Raw genomic sequence first — 23,479 nt, 5'->3', positions numbered from 1 at the left:
GGAGATCCAGCGAGGCCAAGGCACTGCTGTGGAGGGGGTGTTTGGCACCCAATCTTGGAAAGTCTTCAGTCAAGCCAGTTAACCATCAGTACACTTCCTGTTATTCTCAAGGAGATAGCCATCATGCCTGGAGATGTATCACAAAGCTCCAGTGGTCAGTTGGCTGGAAGAAGTCCTTTGAATTTTCATGGAAAAGAGAAATAAAACATGTCAGCAAGGAAACTCACCTCCAGACCAAACTTATAGAAGAAGTAATTGATGAAATATTTGGCACAATTAACAAGTCCATCATCTAGATGTAGTCTTGTAATGTCATGAAAGATAGTTTTAGACACAGGGGCTGTCAGGTTATTTCGACCTCGATAGTATTCCTGATGGCGGTAAATGGTGACTTCAAAGGCCAGGATAGCCAGCATCAGGAGGTTATTCTACAAAGCAAGAAAACACAACTGTGTCAGCCAGATGCTTTATGATTTGGTAATTTCCAGCAATCCTCATATTCTTGACAACTAAAAGGACAATGTTTTATAAAAGCTCACCTCTATTAAACAGTTTTGAGCTCAATATTTATTTTCTCTGTCTTATTTATTGTCACATTATCTCCATTAAGAAATCAGGCTAACTTCCAAAATAATAGGATCTAGAATCTCTAGACCTAAGATGCTGCTGCTCATTCCTGTTTCTGAAAACTACACAGCTCATAACAAGGAAGCAATTTCCAGTGATCCAAGGAGGGCAGTTCAGCGTTGTTGGCAACCAGAAGTGCAAAACAGTACAGAGACACCCTGGGAAACACACTGAGCTAGACGAGTGGGAGCTGCTTGGGGGGAAGTTTTTGAATACTGAAATCTGGCTACAGAGAGCAATAGATTGAGAAGCATGCTGACAGTAAAGTAATAGTAGTGATGACGTAACTATTATTTGAGATAATGAAAATAGCTAACATTTATGGAACCATAGCTTCCAGACACAATTCTATCACCTTTTTCAAATACTGATTTTTTTATTCTCATAACAGCTATTTATGGCGAGTACTGGCACAAAAGATATTTACCACATGAGGAAAAAACTAGAAGGTAAAAAGAGAAAATGGGATGCTTAATACATCTTAAAATTCCAGGTGCTAAGTGCAGAGGTTGTAATATTAAGTGCATGCCAGTGTAACATGATTAGGATTGCTCAGATCATCAATGAAAAGAAGATGTGAAAAATCTGAGGCACGTGGTTTTCATTATGTTTGTATGACTATTTGCACTCAAATTTCCTTTGATAAATATATGCTTCATTATTGCTAGATGTAATAGATGCTCTTTATTAAAAACTATAGAGAAACAATTTACACAGCACAAATGTCTTATAAGGCTAATACGCTTCTCAGAAATAATCACTATTGAGCATTTGGTATATTTTATTCAATATTTTTCTTTGTGTCTAGAAGAGATCACACTATGCACAGTGTTTTGAAATTTGCTTTTTAAAAAACTTAATATATTTTAGACATGCTTCAATTCTAATGCACCCATCGACTTTAATCCTGGAATGATCTTAAAATGATTGTATAATGTTCCAATGAATGCATTTATCATATTTTATTCAAGCAGTCTCAGACCATTTGGTCATTTTCTCTTTAACATGCCACAATATTGGTTGTAACACCTAGAATTTGTTGCAAAGGCGATGCCAAATCCCACATGAGAAGGTGAGGTTACTATCAAATGGATGTCAAACATCTCAGGGAAAAGGATTCTGAACTGTTATACAATGGCGTGGAGGCCCAAACTAAGAACGACAAAGTCATTACCCTCAGGTAGACTAGCAGAGGAGAAGACTTCCGCAGGCCAACCCACTCTGTAGGATCAACAGGAGCACTGTAGAGCAGAGACTTGTTCAACTCATTAAGGGGGATGTTCGTTTGATTTTCATTTGGCTGAAAAGAGAGAAAATGGAGTAAAAAAAACAGCTCCACAGATTAGGAGAGCTTGGGTTATTTCTTCTTCAGCTTTGAGCAAAGGGACAATGGTGGGATGGGAGGGACAGGTTCATTTCGGGGGAGTCCTCAGTATGAGAGGAGGCTTAACACAGGGCCAGAGCACGTCCAGTCAGGGAGAGGTGACTTACAAGCCAGGCCAGGCCAAATGTACTTGGGGTTGGAGGTTCCCCAAGTACCTCACTCGCTTCACTAAAGGGCAGTCAGGAATATTCCCCCATCACTGAGGCTCACCAAGGAACAGTTAACAGAGAAGTTCTCAGGCTTAATGGTTTGGAGCTGGTACAACATTTTGCAGACGATGATCACACATGTCCAGACCGTGCAGACACTAGAAGCCAGACGGCGCAGCTTGGCGTACGGCAGAGCAAAAGCCCAAGAAATCAAAAATACATAGTTGAACAGAGACACCTGAAAACATAAAACCAGAAATGGGGACAAAAATATGTAACATGGCATAACAAACAGGCCATCCACAAAACAAGATGACTTGATTTACTCAGTTCAGCAAAAGTGAACTGGATTCCTAGCATGTGCAAGGAATTGCCCTAGGTGCTGGGGTACTAAAATAGGCGAGCTGTGGTCTCACCCCTCAAGGACATTATGTCTTGTATGGCAGACAGACAAATAATCAGGTGACGTCAATACCATGTAGCACTGGCTAAACTATTGAAGTGGGTAGGCTCCTATGAGAACACCTAAAAAGGTCTTCGGTTGAATGTGGAGGTCAAGAAATATTTTCAAGAAGAGACAGTACGTGAACTGAGCCAGGCCAAGAATGAGAGGTGCATTCCAGGTAAAGGAGGCATGAGCAAAGGCAGGAAAGCATGAGCCAGCATGATGGGGACAGGTGACCACAAACAGCTGCAAAGTTCAGGGTTCAAAGTATAAAGTGCAGCAGTAGGTGAGGCTGGAGATGCAGCTACAGCTCAGTTTTGGTAGATCCTTTTTGTACCATGGTATGGCACAGGAGCCCATTCTTCAGAAAACTGAGAGCGGTGGAAGGGTATTACGCTGGGAATTCGGAGGTGAGATATGCCTCTCACTGAGATGAATAACTGACGAATGGAGGGCGCATTGTCGGAATTGGACACCAGGTGGGAAACCCACTCATGCGCTGCTGTAATTGCCCAAGGGAGATGGGGAGGAGGTGAGGATTCAAGATGGGAGGCAAAGTTAGCTGGCCTTGATGACTGATTGGCTTGGTGGGCCGGTGGGTAGGGGAGAAAGTTCAAGGAGTGACTCCCAGGTTTCCACTTGGGAGCCTGAGTGGATGACAGTGCCATTATTGAGACAGCAGTGCTGACAGGGAAGCTGGCTGGAGCAGCAAGGACAATGAGCTCAGCTTGAACCTGTTGACTTTGGGCTGCATGTGAGTTCACTGATCAGGCTGGATGTTCCCACATTTCTAGCAATTCTCTATAGTTAATAGTTCGTTGGACAGTATAGAAGGACCACCATCTTATTCAGGCATAGAAAATGCTCATTTGTTTTGAATATTGTTGTAATATCCTAGAGATGTTTAATATTATCAGGTAGAAATAACAGCATGCTCTAATTTGATACAACTGAACATGTACCAAGCATTGTGGGCTAAGCCTGTGGGTGCTAAGAGACAGAGTTACCTACTTGGCTTATAAAACCATAAAAGAAGAAAATGTGGAGACTGCATGACAGTATTTAATTCTGCTATTTGTTACCTGGTTACCTGTTATTCTTCTATTCAACTATTTGTCACTGTCCAAGGCAAGGAAACTCTCTGAGAATTAAGTGCTGAGGCGAAGACTTCTGCAGGATATATTAGGGTACGAAGAGATGCCTTATAGAATTAGTTGAAGATGAAAGAAATATTGTACATGGAAAGGCTCTGGAAACCATGACTCACTCATAAACATAATCAATGTTACCTTTTAACAAAACAGATTAGCGAATTGACTCTGCCTCCATATAGTCATTAGCAAGTGTAACGTCAATTTGGATATAAAAGCAAACCCTATTAAAGATGCTGTGAAATTAACCCTGTTATGTCTCTTACCATGTATCTAAGGCCTTTAGTATAAAGACAGCACAATTAATTTACTCAAAACTTTCAGTTTTCTGAGTGATGGGGAAAAGGATAGAAAGATATTAACCTTCATTAGGTCTTAACTAGGTTCAAGGTGACACATTCCCTGAGGATTCCCTGCCCACAGGAGGCATGTAAGAGGGACAGATGGAGGCACACAAGCACTTGGTGACAGCGTTAGGGGACTGAGACCAGAATAATAAAGACAGGCAGGAGAAATAGCAGGTCCAAGGCCCTTCCAGACATGAGAGAGCACGGACTGACCATTTCTGGAGAAGCAAGTGATTAATAATGAAAGAAGTGTGATCTGGAACCTGTCAGAGGACTTTAAAACCCACTTGGCGTCCTAGAGGGTCCAGGGATGGCAAAGGTGAAGTGATCTGGGCTGCATCATGGGAGTATTATACCATGTTACCATGAAGATGAGAGGTAGTTGCAGCAAGGTTTCAGGTAGAGGGTTCTCATGATCATATTTACCCTGTGGGAAGACTATTCTGGCTGCACTGTAGAATACATATTGGAAGGAGAAAAGATTGAGAAAAACTTGGAATCTGTAAGAGTAATCTAAAGGGGGAGTGGAGGTAGAGGCAGTGAGTAGGACATTCAAAAGTGCTTTGGGGCCACTGAAGAAGTGGGTCAGGCCCAGCTGTCACATGGACACAGGGGCCTGGAGTTCACAGCACTGAGTTGACACAGATTTTAGGACTCACAGCTGGCAGAGGGCAACTGAACCAGAGTCCTGTGCTTGTGAGCTCGTGAGCTCACCCATGAGAGTCCAGAACAGAAACGGGCTGTGGACAGAGCCTGAGGAACACGCTGAGGAAGCTGGTGGGAAGGGCAGGAGGAGCCCAGGAATGAGGCAGGAAGGACCTGAAGAAGCTGTGGGGAGGGGCCAGGAAGGCGAGCTGAGGTTCAAAACAAGAGGAGGGAGAGCAATGACAAGGAAAGGTTCCCCAGTCCCCAGCATCCTAGAGACGTCAAATCAGAGGAGAACTGAAGAGCCTCTGTGAGGTATCATTTTACAAATAAAAAAAATGGGGGCTAAGGGAAATATGATACTTCATTCCATACAAACAGCAAGGCTAGTGCAAAGCTCAGTGCACCTGTTCCAAACCCATGCTCTCTCACGGCCCCATCATCTAAGGAGATCACGATCACATCATTTCCCTGATGGTAAGAATCTCATGGAAGGGAAGAAGAAGAAAGAAGAAGGAAGAAGAGGAGGAGGAGGAGGGATAAGGAAGAAGAAGAGGAGGGAGAAAAGGGGAGAGGGGAAAGGGAAGGAGAAGGAGGAGGAGGAGGTAGAGGAGGAGGAGGATGATAAATACCTGGGCCACAACCAACACCTGTTGAATTAGAATTTTAGGGAAATAGGTGCTGGTCCAGATATATAACAAGTGTCCAGGTGATTCTTACTGTCAAGGATTTTGAGTAGCAGTTTTATGTCATAATGCTTTCATAAGAAAGCACTGCACACAGATTGCCATCCTATCCGAATATAACCTTGTGGGGCCTGAGGGCCCTGTCTGGGGGGAAGGGGCCTCTGAGAACCAAAGCCTGCCAGGCCTGGGCTTACCCGTCCCTGGCCTCCCTCTCTCAGAGAATCCCAGCTGCAACTATCACCTTCAGGCTGCAACCACCCAAAAGGGATACTCCTCCGTGTGCAGCCAATACTCACTGTGGACACCTCTAGCACAGCAGTTATTGTCACTTTTAGTTTTATTTAGCAGCCATTCCCATCAGGCTGTGAGCTCAGACAAAAAGTGCGTCTTTCATGCACCTAGCACCATGTACACATTCACTTTACTATAAGTGCTTAATAAAGGCTCAATGAATACTTAGTGAGAGTAAAAATAATAACCCCAACTGACAAGAAGGAGAAAAACTGAAACCTCAACTGACAAGAAGGAGAAACCTTAGGTTTGCAAAGTTCTTTTGTTCCTTCCTTCAGTCTGTGAACATGGAGCTTCTCTGATTGGCCAGGCCCCAGGGAGGAGGGAGCTGAGGTTCTAACAGAAAGCGTGGCCTCTTCCTCAAGAATCACCTGACCTCACAGAGCTGTCCAGCAGCCTTGGAATTAGAAAGTAGCTGTGTAATTCAAAAGGAGAAGAGAATGTTGTATGTATATAATAAAAAAATATATATATTTAATTCTAGATTATTCCAAAGCAGTGTCACTCCTGAATAATGTGCTGATGTAAAATAAAGCTTTCTCTAACAATTTCTTTTCCAGAGGCTTCTTTTTCAGATGACTCATGATGATAACTTTGTAAAGGTTTAATATTTGTAGGAGAGATGAACCCAAAAGTTGTGAAAACAAGCACCCTTACTGAGGCCTTGGGTGAGGATGTCTGGAACCCAAAGCGTGCTGCCACAGCTCCTGAAGAGCTTTCTTTGTGGAGAGGGGCTGTGTCCTGCCTGTCTCTTCAATGCCAAGATGATGGGGCAGGTGGGGATGCAGGCAGGAGAACATCCTCTGCATAGAGCCCGAGTGAGGAGCTAACGGGGAAGACTCAGGGAGCCTGACGTGTGCACCCTGGAGCTTGGGCACAGAGCTTGAGCACTGGTACCCATGAGGCCAGAAGAGATGAAGGCCTCTGGCCACAGGGTGCAGAGAGTCTCTCTGTTGGGCTCCATGTGTGCAAGCAGAGCGGGGCCTGTGTGAGGGTGGCCCCTGGACCTGATGAGGAGGCACAGAGTGCTGAGCTGCTCTGAGACTGCAGGGAAGGCTGTCTGGAAGTGCAGTAGGACTCCACAGCGGAGTCCAGAAGAAGTGCTGGGAAACCAGGGGCTAGGTCCCAGTGCTGGTCAAGAGTGGCTGCTGGATGCCCCACCAAGGAGCCTCCAGGAGGGCAAGGGCAGGTTTACCTGCCAGCTACCAGCCCAGTGTGTGAGGCCATCATGGGATGACACAGGCCAAGTCACAACATCCCCATCCCAGGGGGACTTGCCCTGAGCTTGTGAGTCTGAGCTCCAGCCCAGGAAGGAATAAAATAAAAGAAGACTAAAGAACCTCCATGAGGTGGATTTTTTTTAAATAAAGAACTTCCTTACAGATATTAGGAGGGGAGGAAGTGTGAGTGAGAAAGAAAGGATCATCTAGGAAAGGAGGAGATTCTATCTGGGGAAGGACCCGAGTCACGATGATTCTCTGTGGCTGCAGAATTTTAACGAATGAAGCCAGACTTGGCTCACTAACATCACTGTAAGATTCTGCATTTGTTAGGAATGATCAGCAAGTGCAGTGTGTTCAGGGACATGGAGGTTAAGTTTCCCTGTAGGATGCATTTTAAAGGGACAATGCAGGTCTGAAGAGAAGTTTTTTGATTAGATGTCACCAAGTTAGTCACTCGGTGTGCCGACTACATTAGAAAGAGCCAGCAGTGCACACATTGCCAAGAGCCCAGAGACCAAAGTTCAGGGCGGGAAATCCCTCATGCAGGTGGGTGATGTCATGCACAACACGAGTGGCTGAAACGATCTTACAGCAATGGGATTTGGCAGACGCTAGCAGCAGAAGAAGGAGGATTTCTATCCTCATGAGTCTCACTTGTTTTAAAGTTAAAGGTGAGAGAGATGAAATTAGGAATGAAAATTCTGAAAGTCTGCACAATGTATGAATCACAAAGAGAGTGGTGATACTCTGTGGAAGGCTAACTAGAGTAACTAGATCCTTTGTTATTTGCTGGTCTGTTAACAAGATTATGTCTGGAGACTCATTAATTATAATGAAGAAGTTATGTCTACCTTTTGTTTAAAATCTATAAGAAATTGCATCCTTTAATGCTTTGGTTCCTTTTCTGATGGACGGATTTACAACAGGATGGATTTATGACAGCAGATTCTCTGTGTCCGACTCCCAGGAATTCTGTTCCCCTAATGTCCACCCCCATCATTACACTGTCTGAACATGCCTTCACACCTGCAGCACAGCTTCTCACGAATCAGAAGTCATCTGTACCCCAGATTGGATTTGTTCAGAAATGGTCTTTGTGCATTTTTTGTCAAATGCCTTTTCTTGTTCTTTTCCATTTCTCTTTAATAGTCGAATCCTCAAATTTGAACTGTTCAATTCACCTCTACCATTAAAATGTTTAAATATTTGCTCTCAATGAATATAAATACTAGGCTAGATTTTGGCTCTAATTAATGTATACACCCAGTGACTTAACAATGGAGCTGCTGCCATGTCCCCCACAAATCTCACAGAGACAGTGGCTTCTGTTTTCATTCCCACTTGGCAATGATCCCCTGACCATTTCAGATGGTTTGTATGAACTGGGGGAGAAGTTCTAGTTTAGATTACAGAGCTCAAATTAAGGTTCATCTCTTAGCTACCTATTTGTGAAACATTTTAGGTTTGTGGTGTTATAGTTATGATATTTTACTGTTATAGATATAACTTTTTAAAGATTATAGGCAGTAGTTCCTTTATTAATTTTTAGAGGGCAAAGACTCCTTGAATTGTAACCTACTTAAAAATAGTCCAGGCATATATAAAGATGCAAACACTATTTGTGGAAGAAATGGAAAGAAATCTAATTTCTCCACAGTGAACTTTAAATGATCTGTTGACTGGATGATGACTCTCTTCTTTACAATCCAGGAAACAGAAGTGCAATACAGCTGCATGGCTGAAGACTTCGTGTTGTATCTCAAGAAATCCAATCGTAAACAACGTGAACTCTACCAAAGATTTTATTTTTTCTCCTTGGGAATGTAAACTGGAATTTCATTTTCCTCTGATAATTTAGGGAGATAGATTCCCATAGGCAGGGGCAGAAGGGCTGCCTGTTCTCACACACTTCCCTAAGGACTAGATGAAAATAAGTAGCTTTTGTAATACGACCAAGCCAATGAGAAACTCAGCCATGAGTCTCCATCCTTTTCCTCAGTGCCACTGACCCCTGGATTTCAGTAAGTGTATGTACTTATCTTGGAGTCTTGATAGCCTAATGTAATGGGCATTACATTAAAAAAATCATGGACAACTGGAAAAAGAAAATGATGACCTACTGTGGTTCTATTCGGCCTGATGATAGGACAAATGTTCACTTGCCTCTTTCACGGAAACCCAGATAATGTATGAGGAAACGATTTTGATGATGTGCAATTCCAAAATCCACCACATGAACACCTGCAGCTTGTGAAAATACTCCAGGAATTTTAAGAAGAGCACAGTGAGGCGGTCAATCACCAGGTGCCATTTGTTCCTTAAATCTGCAAAATAGGAAGTACAACCAAGAGCATAACATTTTAAAAATATTATCATTTAAAGCATATCTTGTAACTTTCAAGTAAGAATGAGAGGCGGCAAAATAATTATAGTGGATGAATTCTTAAAAAACCCAAATCTGGAATAAGGATGAAGTAAGAATCCCAAGTCATGATGACACAGATATCATAAACTGAGACTTGGAGGGACAATGTGACTTTTGTCTACCTTTTGATTGAATTAGTGTAAAGAAGAATTTTGACATTATTTACTTTTCTTTCTTTCTTCTTTCTTTCTCTCTCTCTTTCTTTCTTTCCTTTTCCTTTTTCCCTCCCTCCCTTCCTCCCTCTTTTCCTTCCTTCCTTCCTTTTTCTGGCAGAGTCTTTCTCTGTAGCCCAGGCTGGAGTGCAATGGCATGATATTAGCTCACTGCAACCTCTGTCTCTTGGGTTCAAGCTATTCTTGTGCCTCAGCCTCCTGAATAGCTGGGACTACAGGTAGATACCACCACACCCAGCTATTTTTGTATTTTTAGTAGAAATAGGGTCTTGCCATGTTGGCCAGGCTGGTCTTGAACTCTTGAGGCTGGCCTCAAATGATCTGCTAGCCTCAGCCTCCTAAAGTGCTGGAAGCACAGGAGTCAGCCCCCATGCCCAGCCCCCTTAATGTTACTTACTCTTAAGACCAAACTGTAATTCCCTAGTTTTCTGGGAATATCAAATAACCTAACTCCCTCTAAATGACATCTTTCTTGACACAACAGCACTTGTATAAGTGGTCTGTCTCTTTGTACAAGGCTCAACTGGTGAGTAGATAAAGCTCTCTGGCTTTCTGAAACATTGTCAGATTCACTCAAATAATGATTTTTAATCAAATTACTCATTTTATTATTTCTACCTTGTGCTAACACAGGAGTCATGTTTCTTTCTGTCTAGAAGGACTTTGCTGGCTCGTTTTCCTGATTGAAAGTTACAACAGGACTCTTTTGTACTATCAGGCTGTCCTGTTTGTGAACAAAAGCTCACAAGTCTATCTTAGCAGATTACAAGTCCTAAGTGTCTCTCTAAATAGCTTCTTTACCTGTCCTGGGTAGATGCAACAGTTACTGTACCTGGTTCTGAAAGCTAAGTAAGGTTCTAGTTATTGTGAAATATGCTTACAGTAGTTCTCCTTTATCCATGGCTTTGCTTTCCATGATTTCAGCTACCTGCAGTGGTTGCACTGTCCAAAAATAGTAAATGGAAAATTCCAGAAATGATTCAGAAGTCTTAAGTTACACACTATTCTGAATAGCAGGATAAAATCTCATGCTGTCCCACTCTGTCCTTCCCCTTGGAATGTGAATCCCTTTGTCCAGCATAGCCATGCTATTTACACTCCCTGCCCAGTAATCAGTCACTTAGTAACTGTCTCAGTTCTCAGAGTGACTGCTGCAGTATTACAGTGCTGTGTTCAATTCACTCTTATTTTAATTTCTAATGGCTCCAAGTGAAAAAGTAGTGATGCTGGCAATTCGAATATGCCAGAGAGAAGCCATAAAATGCTGCCTTTAAGTGAATGGTAACAATTCTCAATTTTATTAATAAGGAAAGAAAAAAATGTATGCTAAGGTTGCTAAGATTTAAGATAAGAACAAGTCTTTTATCTGTGTAATTGTGAAGAAGGAAAAAGAAATTCATGCAGAGTTTATAAGGGTTCGGTGCTATCCAAGTTTTTAGCATCCTCTGGGAGTCTTAGAACATGTCCCCCAAGACTAAGGCAGGACTATTATATTTAGAGAGTGACTTGAATAGTAGTCAATAAAAAGGTATAGATAATAAATGAGCATGATTTAGAGGGGTAGCTGGCACATAAATGAGGGAGTGAGAGAAAAGAGGCCATGCAATTTTGGACAGGACCCTATTAGTAAAGCTCAAAATCCATCTTAAAGTACTGTAATAAAATCCTAGACTTAAATACTTGGCCTCACAGAGCTGGGCTCTCCCCTTCACACTGAGGAATTCACAACGCTCAGATATGGAGAGAGCATTTCTGGTCCTCTCCTGTGTTCTGAGATGAGTGGGGAAAGGAGACCAGGCTTAAGGGACACAAACCTTTGGAAGGGGTCTTCCTGCTACTTTTTAAATTTTCTACTTTTGTTAAGCCCAGTTGATCAGCAAAGACAAATGTAGTATCTTAATGTCATAGCCCCAGAACCTCACACCAGAGATGATACTCTCTGGTTTGTCCCAGACTTTCTGGAAACTGCTACATATACTTCCTATTCTCTGTCCAATAACATTTCCTGATCACTGAGGATGCTTGATGTTCATCATGCCCTATTAAAACAATATTTCAAATCTAGGAAGAGAAGTAGGAAAGAAGAGCCCAAAGAACAAAGAGTAAAACCCCTAAAATAACAATATTGACAAAAACATCTCTAGGAGTTGGCTTGAAATTATAATTATCCAATTGCTAACTTTCTCCTCCAGTTCCCATGTCCTTAGGAATCAGAACAGAGCTAGAAATATATTCTTAATTATCGGTGTCCTGGAAAAGTCTCAGAATGATTTTTTGAGCATGCATTCGTAAAGGCAGTGTCTAGAGCCCTTGGAGATTCTGCACAGCAGGCTGTACCTGCATCTGATAGAATCAGAGAGGCTCTGACTGAGCACGTGGTCAGCATCATGGCCTGCCAGTGTCCGAACAGGAGCACTACTTGTGTGTCAGTCACTGATAACCAGCCATCTGGTCTCTTCTCAGTCAGAATTAAAAGAAAATTGGAGCAATTGGAACGGGAATATTGTGACTATAGCAACCAAACAAAAACCACTCCAATTTTTATTTCATGAACTGGGTCAAATACGTATTATTTTGGAGCAAGTCAATGCTTCCTTCACTCAGTCTGGCAGTCAGCATTCTCTGAGCAGCTGCTGGCAGTGGGCTGATTACCTGATGTTTCTTCCTCCTCCTCGGATTCCTCTTCTTCCTCTCCATCCTCCTCTGACTCCTCGCTGTCTTTCCCAAGCTCACCCTTCTGGGCTTTTTCAGAGTAGCCCTCGGGCTTCTCCTCCCCAGGCTCAGCCAACTTCCTCACCTCCGGCTTCTCCAGGCTGGCAGTCAGGTGCATCATGGTGAGGTCCGGGAGGCTTCCTTCAGGGTGGGCCAGTCTGTTGGCAGAGAGCAGCTGAGTCAGAAGCGGAAAGGATGTCGGGAGAGATTTGAGTGAGGGGCAAGTAAAAGGAGGGTAAACACAAACGAAATCAGTGCATGTACGAAGACCTCACAAGGTGGGGTGTTAGTGTTTTGTCACTTTCTTGTTGGTTTGTTTGTTGTTTTAAGTTCTTTCTAAAAACAAACTGTAAACTCTGTTAGGTTTTGTTAGCTTTTCTAATTCAGATTCTAGTGATTAGTTGGTAATGAGAGCTATCGACACCTAAACTTGACATTTTTCCCGGAGGAGAAAATGGTCAGAGTTTAGGGTGTAGAAGCATGAAATGGCATCATGGAGAGCAAGCATTTCATGGCTTCACAGGGGGACTTACTCATTTTGGTGGATTGGTAATTTTTTCTTGATGCTGCTCAAAGTAATTGAAATAGAAAGGAAAAAAAGGAGATGAGAACAGAAGAATTATAAGAAATGTCAGAGATCACATATCATGCTACAAATCAACCACTATTGCATTCCTGTATGCCAGTTGCAGTAATGCCCTAATGCCAAATGCATTCCAGGATGGCATCAATAGCGTGCTTTGCTCTGAACCCTAGGCTTGGCAACTGACCTGAGAGTGGACAGGATTGCAGGTTTGTAAAGGAGAGAGCATACTGAGACTGCTGAGGCAAATTATATCATGCTTTTTTTAGTAACGCAACAAACCATCTTGCAAGAATCAAGTCATTCACATTTTCGGTAAGTTTTTAAAAATTTCTTAAAGAATATATGCTTTCAGTCAACCTTTGTGTGGATGAATCCCACTCTGCCATCTAATGCATATGCCGTGGAAGCTAAATGTTTTCCGGAGTGAGACATCCACATCATGTCCCCACCTGAGAGTTACTGATGCAAACTGTTGATTGGCAGCCGTGGGAAGACGGTGTGAGATCTTGAGCCAGAGAAAGAATGCAGGCAGAGAGAGCTTCCAGTGAGCTCACTCAGCAGCCTGGGATGTTACAGTTTATTTCATAGTGGACCATAACAAGTCCCATCCTTCTACATTTTTCTAAAAGCACATCTCTTCATTTAAACACAAATTAATGTTTTAAGGAACTTGTGGGCAATGTAGTCTATATTAAGAAAAAGCCTACTGGACGTACTGGTAGTCTTCTCTATTTATCACAATTAACCCATAAATTTTTAGCAGGGTTTTCTTTTTTTTTTTTTTTTTTTTTTTTTTTTGAGACAGAGTTTCGCTCTTGTTACCCAGGCTGGAGTGCAATGGCACGATCTTGGCTCACTGCAACCTCCACCTCCTGGGTTCAGGCAATTCTCCTGCCTCAGCCTCCTGAGTAGCTGGGATTACAGGCACACGCCACCAAGCCCAGCTAATTTTTTGTATTTTTAGTAGAGATGGGGTTTCACCATGTTGACCAGGATGGGCTCGATCTCTTGACCTCGTGATCCACCTGCCTCGGCCTCCCAAAGTGCTGGGATTACAGGCGTGAGCCACCGCGCCCAGCCTTAGCAGGGTTCTAATGAGACAGACAATTAATAATATTATTCTATCTGGATAATTGAAGGCTCTAAATAAATTATTTAACTTTGTGAAAGTTAATTAATTTTCTACAAAATGAGGAAGTTTGGGTAGATAAAATGTTTACTTTCAACTTGTTGATTTGATATTTGTAAACATGCCTATCGTTCTGAGTAACTGTTGTAAGGGATCCACATTGTCCTACATTTTTAGGTTACCACTCAAACAACTCCCTTGCACAGGATGTCCAGCAGGTAAATCATAATATGCCAGAAACAGATTATTAACTTAATGGAGAGAGAGAATCTGAGGAGAGTTCTACATCGGTAGGAGTTATACTGACATACTACTTCTTTATTTTCCTAAACTAGTCAGTTCACCCTCTAGACTTTGGAGAAGTTCGCCACTCTTAAAACTGCAACCCATATCATCTACACCAGTGCCACATACCAACTCTCAGGGTACATATCTGCTGTTCCTGCTTGGTCAGGACGCTCCATATGAAATGTTATTGAATGTGGAAGTGGTCAGTTGCTGCAAAGTCATCAATATGTATTTGTTCTCTTAAGGGATACATTTTATAAATGAAAAGATACCTATGATTAAGACAAGAAATCTGGTAGTTTCAATGTGGAGGTGTGACCACTTCAGAGTGAATCTTAAAGGTCTACCTCGACACTGCTGCAACTTCAAATGACAAGAAAACTACTTTCTAACAATTACTGCTATTAAGGGGAGTGAAACTTTAGGGGAGGCTGTTTCTGCAGCTGCTACTACAGCTACACAGCAGATGTCCTCAGACAACAATGCCCCCAAACTGCCATGCCACAGGCAGGCACATTGAGGAGAGATCGTTCAATGAAAGAATCAAAGGAAGACCCTGGAGTAAGCCTTTCGGAAGCAGGTCCACAAGGTTGACTTCTAGAAATATGTAACAGAACTAGATGCAGCTAGGGACAAATGAGAAGGGAATCTCTGCATCTAACATGGCTCATGCCCTCTGACCTTAAAGCTACAAACCCCAGACTAGTAAAAGAGGAAAACTGTATCAGGCTGACATTTACTAGTCTAGGAGTTTGTTAACTATCTTGAGAAATTTCAGATACTTTTATCTTGTATTATAAAAAACTGAGAGAGATCCAAGATGGCTGATGATTAGCAGCTCGGGCACGTACCTCCCAGTGAAAGCGCAAAGAACGAGAGGACGCCACACTTTCAGACGAATATTAGTTGCTCATGGACCACGAGATTCCCAGTGGAGGAGCTCCACAGGTCGCCAGGGCGACTCTTGTGGCCGGCGTGGCGGTTTTGCTGGTGCCTTAGCACGCCAGTTCTTGGTGCAGAGTCCGGATATTCCCGGGCAGAAAAGCACCATCAATCTTAACACCGCTCTTTTGGCCGGCTCAGTGGATTGCTCAGATTTCGGCGCAGGGAATCAACAAGTTGGACGTCAGAGACCCAGTTAGAAAGTCGGTAATTATAAAGACGACAGACGGACAAATATATAATGAAGGGAAGAAACCAGCGTAAAAAGGTAGAGAATACTCAAAATCAGAATGCCTCTCCCTCTACAGGGGATTGCAATTCCTCATCAGTAACGGAACAAGGCTTAATAGATTACACCGGTATTCCAATAACAGAAGCAGGTTTCCAAACGTGGGTGATAAGAAACTTCTGTGAATTAAAAGAACTTATTCTAACCCAATGCAAAGAAACTAAGAACCTTGAAAAAAGGTTTAACGAAATGTTAATGAGAATGGACAATTTAGAGAATAATATAAGTGAATTGATGGAGCTGAAAAACACAACACGAGAACTTCGCGAAGCATGCACAAGTCTAAACAGTCGAATTGATCAAGCGGAAGGAAGGATATCAGAAGTCGAGGACCAGCTCAGTGAAATGAAACGAGAAGACAAAAATGCAGAAAAAAGGATGAAAAGGAATGAGCAAAGTCTCCAGGAAATATGGGACTATGTGAAAAGACCTAATTTACGTTTGATAGGTGTACCTGAATGTGATGAAGAGAATGAATCCAAGTTGGAAAATACTCTTCAGGATATCATTCAGGAAAATTTTCCCAACCTGGCAAGGCAGGGTAATATTCAACTCCAGGTAATACAGAGAACACCACAAAGATATTCTTCAAGAAGACCAACCCCAAGGCACATAATTGCCAGATTTATTAGGGTTGAAATGAAGGAGAAAATACTAAGGGCAGCTAGAGAGAAAGTTCAGGTTACCCATAAAGGGAAACCTATCAGACTTACAGCAGATCTCTCAGCAGAAACCCTACAAGCCAGAAAAGAGTGGGGACCAATATTTAACATCCTTAAAGAAAAGAACTTTCAACCCAGAATTTCCTATCCAGCCAAACTAAGCTTTATGTGCGAAGGAAAAATTAAATCTTTTGCGAACAAACAAGTACTTAGAGAGTTCACCACCACCAGGCCTGCTTTACAAGAGCTTCTGAAAGAAGCACTATACATATAAAGGAACAACCAATATCAGCCTTTCCAAAAATATATCAAAAAGCAAAGAACTTTAACACAATAAAAAATTCACATCAACTAATGGGCAAAACAGCCAGCTAGCATCAAATGCTGGTATTAAACTTACATATATTTTAATTGGATAAAAAGCCAAAACCCATCGGTATGCTGCATCCGGGCCCATCTTACATGAAACAATACACAAAGACTCAGAGAGAAGGAGGAAGATTTACCAATTGAACAGAGAGTAAAAATAAACTAATAAACAAAAAGCAGCAGATGCAATTCTCACCTCTGATAAAGTAGACTTTAAAGCAACAAAGATCAAAAGAGGCGAAGAATGACATTACATAATGGCAAAAGGATCAATGCAACAAGAAGAGCTAACGATTCTACAGATCAACAAGATAGAAAATTAACAAGGATATTCAGAACTTGAACTCAGACCCGGAACAAGTAAACTTAATAAATATTTATAGTACTCTCCACTTCAAATACACAAAACATACATTACCACCTCACACCTATTCCAAAGGTGACTATATAATTGGAAGTAAATCACTCCTCAGTAATCGCATAGCATTTCATAGGTTTAAATTAAATATTGGTTGGCTGTTTGTTTGTTATCTTCTTCCCTTACTCCTTCCTGATTACATCATTAAGTATAATTATCAGTATAAAAGAGGTTTTCAATACCCATTACTAAATTGCATTCTAGCCTGGGCAAGAAAGCAATACTCCCATTCTCTCTCCCTCTTTCTTTTCCTTCTCCCTCCTCCCCATTCTCTCTCTCTCTTTCTCTTCCTTTTTTCTCCTTCCTATTCTCTCTCTCTCTTTCTCTAAAAAAAAAAAAAAAAAAAAACTGTGTGCATAAAACATAAATAGGTAAAAATATTTTAAACACATGATAAAGTGTAGTGTTTCAAAAAGATACTTGTGTGAATCCTTTTATTTTTTCTCTCTCTTTTTCTCATATTTGTCATAACATTGTTTTTGGAGGCCATAGAGAAGAATGTTAAGAGACTTGGGTTCAAGTCTTCACCAGAAAACTTGGCAAAATTATTTAACCTATCTTTTAAGTCTCAGTTAGCTGAAATAATACTGCCTATTTGTAGGAGGTTGTAAAAATTAAGGTGGTTTCTACCAAGCATTTAACACAGTGGTTAATCACACAGGAAACATTTTAACGTAAGGAGCCATCTTCTACTGGTAGATTTTCATATATTAGGCTTTGATAACCTGCACCATAAATTCATTCTAAAGAAAAAGCAGAATTAGAAACATGCTTTTGCAAGGGACTAAACAGTGATGGGTGATAGGGAAGGTATTAGACTATAATTCTGTCATCTGCACCCTCTTTAACAGAACTTGGATATTTTATAGAAAGCCATTCAGAAGAAAAAGAGCAAACATGTCCTCCTCAGGAATCTGTTTCCCAGTGGTCTCAGGGCTCTGTTCACTCCTTTCAGTGTGATCTCAACTACTGCATTCCCTGAGGATTGGGAGCGGCAGAGGCAGTTCTGCACAAATGCAAGCTTCCGAGGCAGACCCAGCTGAGGTTGCTAGAAGCAACAGCTGTATGGGCTCTCCGGGAAAACCTGTGTATTTTAATTTTAATTCAGCTTTTTTCTTTTTTCTTTTTTTGAGACGGAGTCTCACGCTGTCTCCCAGGCTGGAGTGCAGTGGCACAATCTCGGCTCACTGCAACTTCTGCCTCCCGGGTTCAAGAGATTCTCCTGCCTCAGCCTCTCAAGTAGCTGGCATTACAGGCCTGTGCCACCACGCCTGGCTCATTTTTTGTATTTTTAGTAAAGACGGGGTTTCATTGTGTTAGCCAGGATGGCCTCGATCTCCTGACCTCATGATGTGCCCGCCTCAGCCTCCCAAAGTGCTGGGATTACAGGCGTGAGCCACCGTACCAGGCAGCTTTTTTTTCTTCCTAGCAAATAAAAAGAAAATGGATCTTGATTTTCCAAAAACAAAATTTAAAAACCCACTCTAGTAAAAATATTCCTGGAAACTTCAGGCTAAGGAACTTACAAGGCTTGCAATTCTTTACTGAACATCAGGTGCAAATTACCTAATGGTCATATGAAGGATTTTGACTTTGGGACTCCAAACAATAACAGTGGCGATGAACAGGATTCTCGAAGAAGCCCCTCCTCCCCTGCCTTAAATCACGCTGCTTTGGATATCTTTCTCCACAGGAAGTTCATTTCTTCTCTTTGGGTTTTCTTCACACTACTGATAACTTTGTTTCCTTGCTCTTGTTATGATTCAGGCTCTGAGCGCTAACCTTCTCACTGACCATTGAACAAAATGACTCTCATGTTCTGACAAAGCAGATGACAAGTATTTGTGTCTTCACGCACTCTTTACACTACCATGGCTTTGTGGAGCTCCCAATGTATGTGTTTTTCCATTTATGACTCTGTCATTTTATTCTAATTACGAGTTCCGGGGACTTTCCTCTTGAAGACACACTTACACTACTCATCACATCCTTAAAAAATGTGGTACTGTGCTTGGTTACACTATAATTCACTGAATCTTGGATGAAGAAATTCTATGCCCTGGAGACACGTCCTTATTTGAAACAGAAGAAACAAATTATGTGACAGGGACCCTTGAAGAGGGTTAATTCTGTACAAAGATCTGACTTTGGAAAGCTACATAGTAAGCTACTTTCCATTAGAGGAAATGGAAATTCTAGCATTGTAAAATCTCCGTAGTCTGAATGTCATTTGTTCTTATGATTCTAATTTGGAATATGTGGTAACGTAAACTGCACTGACACCATTATCATTAGACTGTTAGCAGAAAGTTGACTTGCACATAGGTAGTGTTTCATATAAGTAACATTTAAAGTAAAATAATTTTACCATTTGAGATAAATTATTCTCTAGAACTTGAAACCACTTTTAGAAGATTGTATTCACATATAAGCGTTCAATTTGTGAAACGAATATCATATCTTAATTATGCACATTGGTAACATGTATAGTGTTTACTAAATCAGTTGCAATTTACCCAAAATTATCCACATTTTTTAAATGTTATCAAAGTGAACTACTGTCCTCAATACACTACCCTATCTTATATCTTGTAAGGTCATGTCTAAATTTTAATCAGCTCTTAAGTTGAATTGTAGGTATGCCCCCTCTTTCACCCCAGAACTAACATTTATAATACTTTATTCTCCTTATAAAACAAAATTGAACATAAAGAAATAAATTATGGGAGAAAGTAAGCCTATATACTTTATAAAAGGATTCGCCCTGTCATTCTAATGGATAATCAGTCCTATTCAACATGGCATACAGCATTTCGGAAGCACACATTATAAAATGAGAGACAGGCTTGTTTGATAATATTTCCTTTGGGGCATAGCTCTGGCTGCTCTTAACATGTTAATATTCGTGCAAAAATATGAGATTTCACTGGAAAGAATATAAATATAGCATATTGCAAGATTTTTATCATTTGGGGTGGCTTTGAACTTGATACTTCTAAGAGGTCCTGACTAAATTAGCTGGCCTTGTGGCTTGGGGTAATGGGCATAAACTCCCATTCATGATATAAGTCTGGTCCTTCGGGATCAACAGTCATACCAGTTGCTTCTAAGGGAGCCCATCAAACCAACTCCTACCCTCTTACGTGTCTCAGCCTCAAACCAAATGCTAAATGCTTCATAAGAAACACAGAGAAAAAAAGAGTGAGGAGTTCCTTATGTTTGGAGGGATAGGATTTGGATTATTGCTCAAGATTTCTGGCTAGAGTCTGTGTCTTACTTCTCTACCTATCAACTGAAAAACCTGATGTTGATGTTTCTCTCAGGTTGTCAAAAACTAGCCCCCAAGAAAGCTGACAGTCCTCGTTCATTCCTCCTCCCTCAGCAATCTACACAGTGACTCTCTATGTTTTTGCACTTTGTTAGAAGTACTGCCTCTTAGGGTTTGTGATTTGGTTGTCTGCCTTAGGATTTTACCTACAAGAAAAGTGAATGGGGCAGAAAACCAACAAATCTTTTGAATAATTATTTTGTTAACTGGGATTATGGCAAGACATATTTCTCTTAATAAAATTACTAGCTTTATTACTAATGATATGCAGTTACAAGAGTGAATATTTTAATTCACCTACTCAGTAAAGTAAAATAGTTTTAGTAAGTTAGATCCCAAAGGATAACTCTGGAAGATAACCCAATTGTATAACATTTATCAAAGCTTGCTTTTTATTTTGTGTGGACATTCTATGTTTTATCTCCTCAGCAAGGTGATATGCATCTCAGAGTAAGTCCATGTCTCAGTGTCACCTCGGTGCCTTTTGTGCTGTGCAAACATATGAAATCTGGTGATGTAAAATACCCCTTTTCAATGATATGGTGATCTTTCAAGTAGAGATATACTTGAAGAAAGTCATGTTTTTAAAACCATATATTGTGACTACTTTCATTTCATTTAGGAAATTTCTATTGAATATCACTTCATGGGTAAGGCCCTGGGCCAGGTGACATGGCAGCATTTTGGTGAATCATAGAGGGAGTCCAGATCTGAGGAGGTTATGCCCCTACTCTAGCAAGGCAGATAAGACAAGCAGGCAGGAGATCAGACAGAGGACTGGAAGGCAAGTGTCAGGACAGCATCAGTGATTGAGTGCTATGGGGATTCGGAGGGAAGGCAGATCACTCTTAGCAGGAATGTTGGCATTTATGGGAGGGTTTGTGGAGGAGGTGGTTCTTGAGCTGAGCTCTCAATTATGTGTTCAAGAGGGAGAGGAGTTCTCAGGCAAGCCTTTGCACTACTTCTACCAAAGAACAGAATGGACGGGACATAATTTGAATCAAGGCCAAAGGCTGAGCACCAGCTGAAGACCCTCAACACATCCACTTGGCGGCACCATTCGGTACAGACACCAAATGGTTTGGTTTGCAAATACATCCGTGAGCATACCTGAAGACCACTGTCCACTATCTGATGACACGATTTTTCATTTATAAAGCAGTTAAGAGTTCAACACAGCAAGAAACAGCTTTAAACAAAAATAAGAGAGAAAACATTGAAGTACCCACCTATTTATTATTAGATATACGCGACCATTGACTTTGGCATGGCTACGAGGTGGCAGACGGAAGCACAGGGATGCAATGAGGAGACAGGTTGGAGAGAGAAAGAGAGGAGATTGTTAGACAGAGATGAACAAAGTGGACTTCCTTGAGCTTCCTAGCATCAGGTGTAGCCACCCACACAGGCTTCATGCCTTGAAAAAGAGTCTAGACAGCAAGATTCAGTAGCAACATTTAATCAGACATGTTCAGGAAGAATGCCTGAAGATAACAAGCCTCTCTATTCTTCTCATCCCTCCTCATCTCACAAACTTTATTACAAATCTGCAACGTTTAAATTTTTCAAGATACATTTTTTTTGAGACAAAGTCTTGCTCTGTCACCCAGGCTGGAGTGCAGTGATGAGATCTTTAGCTCACTGCAGCTTCTGCCTCCTGGGTTCAAGTGGTTCTCCTGCCTCAGCCTCCCAAGTAGCTGGGATTACAGGTAAATGCCACCATACCTGGCTAATTTTTGTATATTTAGTAGAGATAGGGTTTTACCATGTTGGACAGGTTGGTTTCAAACTCCTAATCACAGGTGATCCACCCTCCTTGGCCTCTCAAAGTGCTGGGATTACAGGCGTGAGCCACTGTGCCTGGCCTCAAAGTATATTTTGCCAAATAAAATATAATTAAAAAAATTAATTTTTGCTCCTATCCCAGAAGTTTTTTTAAAAAAATGTTACTCAGTGGCCATATTCAGCATGCTGTTTCTAAGATTTTCCTTAAACTATAGTTTAAAAAAGTCATTTTATTTCTCTATGCATAATACTTTCTAAAACCAATTAAAGAGATATAAAAGAAATTAATATTTAAATAGTCCTTTGTACAGCATTGCTAATTACATATTATATAATAAACATGTTATACATTATAATTATAATATGAATTTCTATCAATATATAGGTGAAATAATATTCCTGAGATTACCTACTTAGAAATAATAATTTCTTTCTATATTATTATATTTTCATAAGGCTAACTTTGTAAATTCTGTAAGACTAAACATAATAAATTCTGCTTCATACACAAGTGACATATGCCTACATTACATCTGTGTACACAAGCACATACACGCAAGAAAGTGACAAAATAGGAAAAGAACAGTCGCATATTTCCAGAGACAATAGTGTGGAAATCAGCTTAATGAACACAGCCAATCAGTTATTCCCAATCTATAGGCCATTTCTTCTAAGCATCTGTTTAGGAGGCGGGAGCAGAGAAAGCAAAGCCTGACAGTCAATTCTAACTCTCAAAGTATTCCTTATCTTCATCATTTTGATTTTAATATGGCCATTGTATTAGGACTCCAGGAACAAAAAAGTACTGTGACGTGAAAATTATGAGTAAGGAAAATACTACCATGAGAATGAGTTGCTAAAAAGATGATACATATAATGTTCAAAGTTCAAATTTGGGGACTTTATATCAAACTGTTGTATAAAAGTCTGAAATACCAAATTTGAGTGCCTTCTTCAAATTTCCTAAGGTTCTAGAAAACTTTTCTTCATAGAACTAAAAATGAAATCCCATATGCTTAAACTTTTCAGAGAGCTGGCATTATACACTCTTTCCTCGCCCTTTACATTTACTTGGAAAATTCACTGTTAAGGGAGTGCTTAGGGTTAAGCCACAGCTGCAAGGAAGGCAAGTCAGGACTCATATCGCTGCAGTTAGATCTTTCTTCTCTGCCATGGGGTTCAGGGTAAGGGCTGTGAAGAGGCAGCTGAAGAAACAGAGAACACACATCTTGACGTGGGCTGCAGTCCTTCCCAGAGTCTGCATAGGCTAAACACTGCTATACCTGCTTGAAGGGAATTCTGTGGGACAAACTCAGTTTCCACATAAGCTAGGTCCAAAACCTGGGAGTCTGTAGGGTGGTAAAATCTTTGCTGAGCCAATTTTTCCACAAAACTGTGGCCCTGAATGTTTCTACTTTTTTGGAT

The 23,479-nt window shown here is 41.1% G+C and overlaps 1 protein-coding gene across 4 annotated transcripts in view; it reads right to left on the bottom strand.

The window, feature by feature from the left end:
* PIEZO2 (piezo type mechanosensitive ion channel component 2) overlaps positions 1-23,479 on the bottom strand; it is a 450,041-nt gene that overhangs the window by 80,879 nt on the left and 345,683 nt on the right. For 2 of the 4 annotated variants that reach the window (XM_064379449.1, XM_064379450.1), the window contains exons 18-24: positions 21,499-21,540; positions 12,792-12,824; positions 12,199-12,416; positions 9,112-9,272; positions 2,222-2,398; positions 1,802-1,927; positions 228-428 (exon numbers count right to left, since the gene is read on the bottom strand). In XM_064379449.1, coding sequence (XP_064235519.1) covers positions 228-428; positions 1,802-1,927; positions 2,222-2,398; positions 9,112-9,272; positions 12,199-12,416; positions 12,792-12,824; positions 21,499-21,540 — 958 coding nt within the window. The remainder of the gene's footprint in view (positions 1-227; positions 429-1,801; positions 1,928-2,221; positions 2,399-9,111; positions 9,273-12,198; positions 12,417-12,791; positions 12,825-21,498; positions 21,541-23,479) is intronic. The other 2 variants (XM_064379448.1, XM_064379447.1) reach the window with 1 other exon arrangement.

The sequence above is a fragment of the Aotus nancymaae genome, unplaced genomic scaffold (assembly GCF_030222135.1).
Source record: "Aotus nancymaae isolate 86718 unplaced genomic scaffold, 86718_ANA_hifiasm-v0.15.2.pri h1tg000020l, whole genome shotgun sequence".
NCBI lineage: Eukaryota > Metazoa > Chordata > Mammalia > Primates > Aotidae > Aotus > Aotus nancymaae.
The sequence above is the reverse complement of the archived record's forward strand: the minus strand, read 5'-3'. Positions and strand labels throughout refer to the sequence as shown.